A 12,067-nucleotide genomic window follows, 5' to 3' on the forward strand; every position below is an offset into this window, starting at 1 on the left:
TACAACATTTTGACTTAAAGACGTGGTTTTCGGGAACCAATTGTGTCATAAGTCCGAGGACTGCCGGTAGAACTGTTACTCTTAAAAAATCTGTGAGGCTTGTAGCAGTGGCCATTATGTTTAGAAGTTGCAAGAAGCTGATCAGATTAGTAGTGTACATGTAAGTAAGCATCAGTTGTCAAAGTGCAATTGCTCCACAAGTTATCAGACCCTACATATACTTTTAAAAGCTCCATTATAGAACATTGATAAGGTTTTTGTTTCCTCTGTGGATGCTCAATAAGGGCATTTCAGCAGAGGAGAAGCAGCACAGTTAAATGACACAGATGGGGGGAAAGGGTGGGCACATCTATACAGGATGTTTACTGCAAAATTGACTGATTAGCTCCTCAGTAAATGTCTTGGTGTCTACACATGCACCTCTATTAGGCTGGAGTAAACTAATTTATATATGGGACTTATAAATACAAGTCCTATCCTGCTGCGGAGCAAAAAACTCTGCAGCAGTGCACACGTAGATGCTGGAGGGCCTGGCTGATGCACAAAGGTGCTTCAGTGTGGGGGTCACATCCTAGCTAGCCCTATACTGAAGCACCCTCGTGCTGCAGCCAGCCTCTTTGTACTGTGTTGAACTGGGGGTGGGGGTGGGGGGGGCAACCCCGGGCTGACAGGCTGACTCCCAGGGCCCCCTGCCATCCAGGGTTGCTCTGACCCAGCTCCATGTGCTGTGCAGAGCTTATTGCACCAGAGTTAATTGCTCCTGAGTGCACATTCAAATGGTGCATCCAGAAGCAATAAACTCCAGAGCAATAAGCTACACAGTTTATTCAGGAGATGTAATAGCATGTGTAGATGTGTCTAGTGAAACACAAATATAAAGTTCTGGCAAATACTTAAAAGGAACAAAGTGAATAGAAGGCTTTGAAGTCCTGTTTCTAAACTCATTATTAGACTTATTATTGGTAGACTTAGACTTATTGCCATGGGTGACTTCAGCATACATGCATTGTCTTCAGAGCTGAAGCAGGACTTCATGGCCTCCATAACAACAATGGGGCTATCCCAGACAATAACTGGGATGACAAACGAGGTGGAGCAGATGTTGTTGGTTTGCACTTGCCTGGAAAGAGGGATTTGGATCTCTGGGGGTGTTGTTAACATGCCTTTGTCATGATCAAACCATTTAACTTGTAATGGCACAGATTCCTGTCCCTCACTGTTCCCACTGGGGTGATGGACGAGTTAAGCTGGAGACTCATGGAACCAGTGGAATTCCAGAACTATAGGGGGTATTCCTACTGACTTTGATGGCTACTCTGTCAGTGGTCTGGTTGAACTGTGGAATAACACATTTGCTAGAGATACAGTGGCATCCTCATGTCCACTCCCACCATTGTGGTGCTATCTACTTTTTTTGGGTGGGGACTGGCCTGGTCAATCCAAGTTGCTGTCATCTGGAAACCAAGTCATCTACTGTTTGCTGTGACTACAGACAAAATCTGCTTGTATCTAGCACACTTGGGGAATGCCAGTCTAGCTGTGGAGTCAGAGTTTGGGCTTGCAGAATATTGGTCTTATTTGTTTATATGGATTAGTTCAATTGTTGTTGCTCATTGATGCAAAGGATATTCTCAAAGGGATGCAGGCAGCCACCTGCGAATGGAACCCATTGCCCATCTTACACGCATGTCCATCTTGGCTTGTAAAAGTCAGCTGGGGAAGATTGGCACCACTGTTGGTGGGGATAGTCACTGCCTTCCTTCATGAGAACAGGGGGCTGCATATTCTCAAGTCTGTCATTGTCCAGCCACTAGTCAAAAAAAAATCTCTTGACATTGAATCCTCAGCCAGCTATTGTCCTGTTTCCAACCTCCCCTTTTTGAGGAAAATTGCCCAAAAGCTCCAAGTATCTTTGGATAATATCAGATTCCTGCACCCCTTTCAGTCTTGTTTTCATCCTGAGTGGGCATGACTACATGGGACACTTACTGCACATTAGGCTAATAATACTGTGCAGTAGTATGGAGGTCAAAAAATGTGCTAATAGCCTACTTCACATTGTTATTAGGCGAATGCACAGTAAGCATCACAAAATAACCATGCACCAGCACTATTGTGAAGTAACTACTCACTGTGCATTCGATTAGTACTTTATTAAGCAAGTAGTAAACTAAATGTAAGATGGGCAAGTAGTAAACTAAATACCCACGGTGCATTAATGAATGTGTAGGTGTGCCCAGTATAAGGTAAAGGCAGTGCTTCGCACCTTGGATTATCAGGGAAACTGTACCATAATGATCCTATTAAATCTTTCAGTAGCCTTTAAAAGAGTTGACCAAGAGGTGCTGATAAAGTGTTTATGTGATGTGGTGAGAATTTGTGGGATCGGTGGTGGTGAGGGAGCGCTCATTGTAACTTGAGGACCTTTCCTGTGAGTCCCCTAGGGTTCAGTCTTGTCACTCCCACCATTCAATATGTATCTGAGGCCACTGGGCAAGACTGTGTTGAGATTCAGTGAGGTGCCATCAGTATGTTGATGATTCCTAGCTTTCTCTCTCCTTTTCATCTGACCCAGGTCCCACAGTCTTGGTCCTTACCCAGTGCCTGGCTACAGTTAGGGATTGGATGTGGGCAGACTAAATGAAGCTGAATCAGACAAGACCCAAGTGATGGTTGTCAGCAGATATCTTGACTTAGGGGGAATAGAGACATTTATCATTGATGGGGTTCAGTTTCCCCTTGTCAGCTAGGTTTGCAGCCATGTGGTACTCTTGGATCCTCTGCTGCACCTGGATTTTCAGGTTGCAGCGGTAGCTAGAAATGCCTTTCACCATTTCTACCTGCAATCCTTTCTTTCAGATTCAGATCTAGCTTCTACTAGAGACCACTGAAGTGTGCTGTATCTGGGCCTGCCCCTCAGGGCTGTGCAGAAGGTGCAGCTGGTACAGAAATTGGCAGCCCACCTTCTGACAGGGTGGGTCACCAGAAGAAGATTACTTCAGTGCTCTGAAATCTGTACTGGCTTCCAATAGTTTTCTGGATGGACCCAAATTAATGTGGTGGTTTTGACCTGTAAGGCTCTAGACAGTAAAGGCCCAACATATACTAGAGGATGACCTTCCCCTCATTATGCTCCATCACAATTCCTATAGTCAGCCAAGAGCAACCTCCTGTAGGGGCCATCTGTGTACCGTGTTCACTCCATGAAAACACATGGGAAGTGGTTCTTGGTAGTCACTTCTCTAATCTGGGACTCCTTACCCCTTGTGGATTGTCAATGCATTTACTGGAATCACATCAAGTCCTTTTTATTTGGGTATAGGTTTTGAGGCACTGTCTGGGGGAGGGGTCATATTGCATAGTATTTTAATATTTTTATCTGTCTTTATAATGTCTCTGGTCTTATTTTAGGCTGCTGTGAGCCTCTTCAGAGGAGGAAGGCATAAAAAGCTAATAAATAAAAAAAAATAAACCAGAGTGGTACTGTTTTGGAAAAATGGATCGCCATGTCCCTGCTGTCACTAAGAAAGCTGGGTGATGCAGAAAGTACCCCCCTGGTAGCACATTTGGCCACAAATTGTCTCTGGACAGTGATTAACTCCAGAGTCAGAGCTCTGTAACCTCCTCTCTGCTCAGCAAGATTTGGACATGAAAGTTATGTTCAATGGCTATTTTGTAGGGTTTCTAGCTCAGCAGCAGAACCTGTTCCTAACTTAAAGACAGCAAGGAAAGCACAGCCTGGTACAGACAGACACTCTAGTCAAGCATTCTGCCAATTTTATTTACAAAAGGCTTCAGATGGGTTACTATAATGGGAAGGATGCTACTCTAGAGGCAGTAATGGAGCAATAAGTCTTGTGGGTTGGAGCCTTCCATGCATAAGTATCTACTGGCTGGAATGCATGCAGGTGGGTGACTCCCAGCTCAGATCAGTGCTACATGACTCCAACCACTTTAGCCTGGCTTAGACCAACTTGAGACCTGCTGCTGTTACCACTGGGTGCCTACAGATTTGTTTGGGGGTGGGGGCATTTGAATTAGGGCAGTTCCCAGAGAGCCTCTCTAATTAAAACACCTCACCCTCACATGTATTAAGTATCCCGTCAGTAGTGATGCATAGGAGGTGTACGGGGGTACACATGCATCCCCTGAGAGTGCTGGTGCACCCCCTGACAGGCCATACTCCCTGATTAGGCAAGGGGGGCAGGTGGAAGTGCCTCCCCTGTGAGTGCTGGCCAGGGAGTGGGAGCGCCGGATGAAGAGCCGCAGCCACTTCTGGGAGTGCCACGGCCACTTCCTGGTTGGCGCAATCAGCCGCGGGGGGACCCCCCTCCCTCCAGTCGGTGAGATTGGTCAGTCGGTGAGATTGGCCGTGGGGGACTCCCCACCCCAGTTGCTGACTGGTCACGGGGGGGGGGGGGCATGGGCCCCCCGGGACTAAGGGGACACCAGTCACCTATGTATCCTGTGTTTCAAAATAGCTTTAACTAAAGCTCATTCAACAAGTTTTAGTTAAAGCACCTCAATATATGTGACAGTGAGGCACACTGGAGCATTAAATAAGCTCAGTGTGCTCTGAGATATTCTAATTAGAATATCTCAGAGCACGTCTATAGGCACCCACTATTGATTTCAAGGGGAACTGTGTCATTGATTTATATAGGAACAGGGTCAGGCACTGAAACAGAATCCCAGCATAGATCAGCGTAGTACAAATGAGACTGGAAAGGCTCCCAGCTCAGCAGTGCCTTTATAGGAGACAATTCTCATCTGGGAGCATTCATTATACCCCAGAAATCTGTCCTGTGGCTCAACTGCGATTGCTGCTTCTACCAGGCCAGGAAACTCCTAGTTTGAAGATAGACTATGATTCTCAGGTGAGGAGCAGCAGCATTTTAACATCATATACTGAAGTGGATTGACCACTGGTAGGTATTCTGGAAAACCTACTACAAACCAATAAAATAATGCTGTGTGTGAAACAGGTCCCATTTAATTTGGATTTGGCCCAAATCAGGGACAATGATTCAATTTGTTCATTTAGATCACTGTCCCTGATTCAATTTGGCTGAATCTGAAGATTCGATGCTGATTTGGAGAATCAGTGATTCGGACATAGACACATCTTTAAAAGATTTTTTTACATACTTTGAGGTAGCAGGCATGGCTCATTATTGCTGCAATGCTGGGGCGGATGGAGTGTCCCACAGGAGCGCGGTGGGGCCCCCCCGTGTGCTCGGTGGTGAACCTGGAAGTGGACCAGGAGTACTTCTGGTCCACTTCCAGGTCCACCAAGGAGCGCACAGTGTCCTCCCACATTCCCGGGCCCCTCTGGCTTGGTAATCAGCCACAGGGGGACCCTGGGTGTCCCCCCCAGATCCAGGAGGCACCAGTTGCTGAGCCAGGGGAGAGCAGGGGGGCCCCCCAGTGTGCTCCCCAGCACACCTAGAAGTGGACCGGAAATGCTTCTGGTCGACTTCTGGGTTTGATGCTGAGCATGCTAGTGAGCCCCCCATGCTTCTGTGGGACACTCCATGCGCCCCAGCATTGCAGCACTCATGAGCCACCTGGTACCTAGAGGTATGTAGAAAAAACATTTAAAGTTGTGTCCATGTCCGAATCGCCGAATCTTTACGAATCTCTCCAAATCAATTTGGAGGGTTCCAGTTTGATTCAGAGAGATTAAAGGGTCTCCTGATTTGATTCGGATTTGGAGATTCAGCCACTGAATCAGGCTGAATCTCTGCCAAATTGCATCAGGGACTGAAGCTTCGCACAGCTTCTATGCCGAGCACTTTAGCCAGTTATGCTCTGCTGAACCAGATAAGTGCTGATGTTGCAGTTCAGAGATGGGGAGATTATGGAAGAGGATTTCATATGGAGAAGGAAGAGCATATATCCTAATGCCAGCAGTTTCCAGAACAAGAAGAACAGCTTAATGTCACCCTGCACTTTGTTCTTAGAGCACATGCTTTAAGAACAAAGGCTCTGTAGGGTGAAGAGACCATTTTTCAGTCATTAGATCAGGTCTAATCAAGCTGAATAGAGTCTTAAAGGAAGCATTTAGATCAGTGGTTCTAAACCAGGGTGCCATGGCAGTCGCCCAGGGGCAGAGGGGGCAGAGAGGGGAATAAACCTCTTCCCTGCTCCCTCTGCCTCAGGGGCCCTACAGCTGCCACTGCGGCAGCAAGGGGAGAGCGCAAGGCAGACCCTGGCTTGGGTCCATGGTGGTAGGACAGGGAGTGAGGAATTAAACCCCCTCCCTGGCCGGTTCATTCCAGGCTGCTGCCGGGGCTGGCTGTGCCCCCGCTGCTGAAGCAGCCAGAGGAAAAATGCCTGACGGGGTCTGGAACAGAAGTTGCAAAACCGGTTAACCCAAATCAGTTAAGTCTGATACTACATTCAACCAGGTTTATCTGAAACCAGTTTCAGCCATTTTGAAACTGGTTTATGGGCACCAAACATATGTTCTGTTACAGGTTTAAACCAGTTTCTGATCACTTAAACCAGTTATGTGTAATTTCTGTCCCTAGCCAGGGACAGTATGCCTGGGCTCTCCACATATTTTTAACTCTTCTTGCTTGGGTTTACTTTCTAATCATCATTTCTAAACTCCTCAAGACTAATATACTAATACCAGACAACCTTTCCCTTTGGCCACCTGCTCCCCGTAGGTGAGGCCTCACAGGTAAAAGCACATCAGTCTCTGGAAATGTGGGCCCAAGCCTGAAGCAGATCTGAGAAGACTGCTAAAAAATTTGCCTGAATGCAGGAAAACATTTTGTTTAAAAACTATGCTGTAGCCTGGACATGCTTTGTCTGGAAGGAGCAAACTCGGCTCACTGATGACTCCTCAGGCTGGGTCTGAAGGCAACTATAACTAGAGTATTTTCTCTATTGAACGTCCAGCTTGTGGAATCTCTTAAGGCCCCAAAGAGCTACTAAGTGTTAATGGTAAACCCTGCAATGCTTAACCCTCTGTTTCCTAAGAACATGTGAACACTAACTTCTGTTCAGTTACCCAATGGGTAATTCCTTCAGGAGGCAGTACATCTGCCTGCTCCTAGAGTTCATAAACCTCTTCCTTCACATTTAACCATATCTGCCATACTGCATGACCCTCTTCCTGCTGGAAGTGTTTATTTCTTCATTGCCTAAAACAATGCTTATGAAGGTAAAGTGAGATATAAACCAACCTCCATTAAATTTCCACAAAGCAGTAAAAAAACAGAGGAAACTCCCAGAGAAAAATATAATTAATATAGGTAGGACAGTACCTGCAAATACACACACTAATGTAAAACCATATTAATAATGTTAAAAGAATGCACATTGGTTGAATACCTGGAAATTCAGAGCTAAGATTTCACTAAAGACGTAACTCTTCCCTAATATCTTTGTCCATGCATAAACTATGCACAAGAAAACCTTGTAGTCAGAGTTACCATACTTCATCTACTACTTCTCTCACCTAATATCTGCTATTGCCCTTTGTCCAGTTCACTCACAGATTTGGCAGAAGCATATCATCACTCACCTTACCCCTCTGCTATTCCATTACAAGTCAGAAGTTTCATCCTGTTTCTTTTACCCTCTCTGCAAGACAAGGACTACTGTTGGGTTTCTTTCAGCCCACCAAAGAAGCCTCACTGGCACTTTACCTTGTCCACACTACAAAGGCTGTCCATTCTTAACCCAAGGAATGCCACTGCCAATTTATAGCTAGATATGTGCCTGTAAGGTTAAACTTTTATTTTTATGCTTTAATTTCTAGCCAATCGGCTACCACTGATAGAATATTAATCTAGACCTCTTATAACCTTTCTCCTTATTGCTTGGACAGGGAAGGCAGAGACAAGGTCAGCATGGAAACTGTTTAACTCTGAACTTCCTTGCTTTCATCTGTTTGTTCACATTGCCTGATGATGGGATTCCTTTAAGTTTTAGAGCAGCCATTTAATATCTAGAGCAGACTCTTTATATGAATGGTTTTCTCCAGGAATAGTTAAAATCATTCAAGAAGAAAGTTCCTGGAACAGCAGTTTGTGTATCCCAGTTGATTTAGTGCAATCTCATTGATGCTTGGAGCCTGCAGGACAGCATGGCAGCCAGGCAGGCAAGAAGAATCATTGTTCCTGCAAAATTTGTCAGGATGACCTCAGGTTTGTGTATTTAGATTTGGCAAAGTAGACAAAATAAACACACACACACAAATATGCATCTCTTACTCCTAGGAAATGGAAGGAGAAAATTTCTGTGCCTGCAAGATGTTGGGATTGCTGACACACTAACTATTCTCCATGTTGAGAATAGACTGAAATACCGCTGGCGGGTATCTGTTTAAATCTGTTACTGTAAATTGCCCTGAACTGTTTTGGGAAGGATGGCATATACATCACAGAAATAAATTAAAGAAATAAAATGTCAGACCTGATTCAGTTTACTCAAATTCTACTGTTTGTTGTACTACACCGTGATTGTTCCTGCCTGTATGCACTATACACTTGTGCTGAGCCTTTCCCCTGCCAGTAGCTGGAAAAAGAAGGAAAAGAGAGAAAGTTGCCATGCATACTTTGGGTGAAGGACTCAGGGGAAGATTACCAGGGACTGACCTGAGAAACCACTGATTAGTGTAGTTTCTAGCAGTTGAGAACTGCCTGCAGAAACTCATTTTCTTTTTCATTCCCACTAAAGATAACAAAATGGGAAATACTGACTAGGTGAGATGGATCATCACTAGGTCAGAATGGTTCAAATCTCTCTAGAAGTAAGGATTTATATGTCTGCACCATCTTCTTGCCACCTCTTTTCACCATTTTGAATTGCTATGGGATATAGTGATTAAAAGGTTTCTAGTAGGAAGAATCAAGTCAGACAAGTAACATGTTTCTGTCATTGATTTATACTCTACTGCCCACCCTTCAGTTCAAGAAACTCAGACTACACAGACAGCAAGTATTCACTTATACTGCTGCCTCATCCCTTGGGACTATCAACACAAAATCAAACAAAAAGAATATGTACTATTTGTGAGTCATTGAAAACACTTAGTCCCTCCAAAACTGAGAAAGTGATCAGAGCTTTACACCTGACTTGTGTCTCATTGGAACCATTGCCAAAGTAACAGGGTGCCCTGAAACGTAACCTTTAGCACATGATTCTCTCTGGCCTTGTACCTTGTGGGTCTGATTCCCATTGGCCTATCCCTGGTGTGTCATTTACATGGGTGTAAACCAGGCTCTCTGTGCCAATTAGGCCTAAAGAAAGTGAATGGAATAGTAAAGCAGATCAGAATACTGTATTTCTTGACATCAGTACAAGCAATTTTATACCCATTTATACTGATCTTGCACACATATAAATGATGACAGAAAAGAGAATCGGGCCCATATGCTGTTTTACGTAGCATGGGGAGTTAGGTCTTTTCAGCCATATTTACTTAGGCTCATCTTCTTTATTCCGCATTGTGTAACAATCTGCCACAAACTCAAGACAGACTCCCTGTCTGTAGGCTTTCCTCCACTTCTGCTGATGTCCTGCCTCTCCTTTCCCCACCACAGATGTGTCAAAAATTGGGATTGGGATGAATGATCCCTAGAGATACACATCCACACAAGTGGGAGTTTGGAAAGGTTGCAGCAAAACAGGCAAAATATTGTAAAATCAGCATCATATTTTTCAACAGCCAAGGCACAAGAAATGGCAGTAGACCTAGGAACAAGAGCTATAAATTAGAGACTGCCCCATAAATTGAGTGATTGGATAATACTGAAAGGCACATGAATTTATGGCTGGGAAGACCCTCAAAATTTATTTTTAGTGAATAATCATTTGACAAATGCATTTTGAAATCTCACTGTCAGTTCTGTTATAAAATCCACTAACAAATACCCCAAAATTAATATAAAAAAAAATGGTTCATTTGAAAAGAATGTGGTGACACAGAACACATCCACATCCCTCTCTCTTCAGAAAGGTGGCAGTGTTGCTTTGTAGTTACTGAATGCATAGCTAGGGACTAAGAATTATTTCAAATGAGCTGCAATGTACCATAATATACCAACAAAAACTAAGGAATGACTTAATCTAATGAAATGTAAGATCACAGTGATATGGAAACCACACCAAAGCTCTGGACCCAATTATTGTATAACTCAGGCAGACTGGGACCCTTGTGTTTGCGCACACACACACACTTGGGTTTTCAACGAACTGCCAAGTTTGTATTTGCTTAGAAAACAAAGTTTAAATTGACCACCCAGATATCTAAGAGATCCTGATAATACTACTTATGTCTAGCATCAGTTTCATAAACCTCTGATCTTATTATCTGCATTGCGCAGAGACAAAACACACATGGAGTGGGTGTCTTTCTGAAATCACGTTCTTGTGTGACCATACCATCAAGCTTTACAACACATATATGATACATGCAGTCAGAGTTTGTCTAGGCATTCATAAAAGATAGAGAACTTCACCTCTGACAGCAAAAACAAATGCTCAAATACACTTCTATCATTATTGTTATTACATTATCTAAAGTCAATTAAACAAATAAGAGTAAGGCACCCCCCCAACCTGTACATGCACACATGTATCCTATTTACAATAAACATAAAAATGTGACTCAAGGTACTAATATCCAACAGAGGGGCTGTTTTAGAAGTTACCATCCCACAATTCACCTTCACTCACCTTCACTCACGCTGAATATCCTCTGAGAAGCCCTTTATTAGGACTTCTACTAATTCACAAGAGTGGAACATGTTTTTACTTGCAAACCCTCTGAAAGCAGCAATTGGTTCTGTGGCTCTGGTTTTATTTCTCTGATGATGTCACTTTAAATATTTTTCATGTTCCATTTGTTATTTTTGCTTCTAAAAATGACGCATTTCTGCAAATTCATTTTTTTCCAATTAGTCACAACTTAATGGAACAAAGTCAGCAGCCTGGATGTCAGAGTAAATGTCAGGGCCGTCTTCTCTGCCACTCCCAGATATACACACTGTATTACACCTGGATATAGGGATGGGATTAGGTATGTTGTTTTTCACCACTGTCCTTTTGGATTTTTGCCCCAAGCCTTTGCAAGAAAGAGTAGGGTAAAGGAGCAGGGAATCATAGTTTCACTATCATAAACCACAGACAAACTGAAAAGCAATGAAAAAGCAGTAAAATAAATTACAGAAAGGAAGGAAAATGCATTTCTTCATTTACAGAATAGCCTCTGTGAGAGCAAAGCCATGACAGCTTTATGACTCCCTTATTATCTTACTTGCATGCTGCTTCCAAACATTTAATGAAAAACAGCCTATGGCTAAGACTTGCAGGAGAGGAAAGTTTTAGGAGAAATTCTTGATGCTCAGCCCTACCTGATCTGAACTTGCTCCGAATCAGCAAAGAATGCTCAGTACCAAGAAGTGTCATGGTGATTCTCTGTGAACCGTTCCAGAAGCCCCCTCACTTAAACCATTAACTTGCTCCAAGGAGACAAGCAGACCACAGTTAGTGAACCAGAATTCATCCGACCCTCCTGGAGTCTCTGGGTGCTTTTATAGCTGGGTTTGCAGAAAGCAGCAAGTGACTTTAAAAGTTTTGGTCCCATCCAGCACTGACCCTCCACAGAAACCAACTGCTCCCCCCAAGTTCTGTGTTGAACTAATTAACTTTTAGCTAGCAGGACCCTCCTCATGCTCTGAGTTTACTATCAGCAGCATCACTGGGTGTCCTGGCTGATGTCATGGTCTAGCAGGGAGAAGCGACTATCAGTAACAGGGTCTTAGGAAAGTCAGAAGTTTGATATCTGATCCTTATTACTACCAACAGGAACTCAGCCAATCAGGAGGCTCCCTGTCTCAGACAGCTGGTTTCAGAGCAGTTCTGAAATACCAACAGACCTAGTGTTTAACTCTTTCAAGCACGGGGAGATGTAGCCACTGGGAATTCTAAGCAGTAGGATTTGTTACTAAAAACACACTTCTCTTTCTAGGACTTTGAGGCCAAAGTACACAGCTGCCTCTACCTCTACATGCCTGGAGGGCAGGGTGTGATATTTGTTTATTGTACT

General features: G+C 43.9%; 1 protein-coding gene across 7 annotated transcripts in view; it reads right to left on the reverse strand.

Annotated features, from left to right (window-relative positions):
* MYOCD (myocardin) overlaps positions 1-11,765 on the reverse strand; it is a 120,672-nt gene extending 108,907 nt beyond the window's left edge. For all 7 annotated transcript variants that reach the window (XM_019501920.1, XM_019501891.1, XM_019501939.1 and 4 more), the window contains exon 1: positions 11,373-11,765. In XM_019501920.1, coding sequence (XP_019357465.1) covers positions 11,373-11,427 — 55 coding nt within the window. In that variant the 5' untranslated portion in view covers positions 11,428-11,765. The remainder of the gene's footprint in view (positions 1-11,372) is intronic.
* Positions 11,766-12,067: the final 302 nt, after the last annotated feature.

Source organism: Gavialis gangeticus, unplaced genomic scaffold, assembly GCF_001723915.1.
Source record: "Gavialis gangeticus isolate Ggan-Ray unplaced genomic scaffold, GavGan_comp1, whole genome shotgun sequence".
Classification (NCBI taxonomy): domain Eukaryota; kingdom Metazoa; phylum Chordata; order Crocodylia; family Gavialidae; genus Gavialis; species Gavialis gangeticus.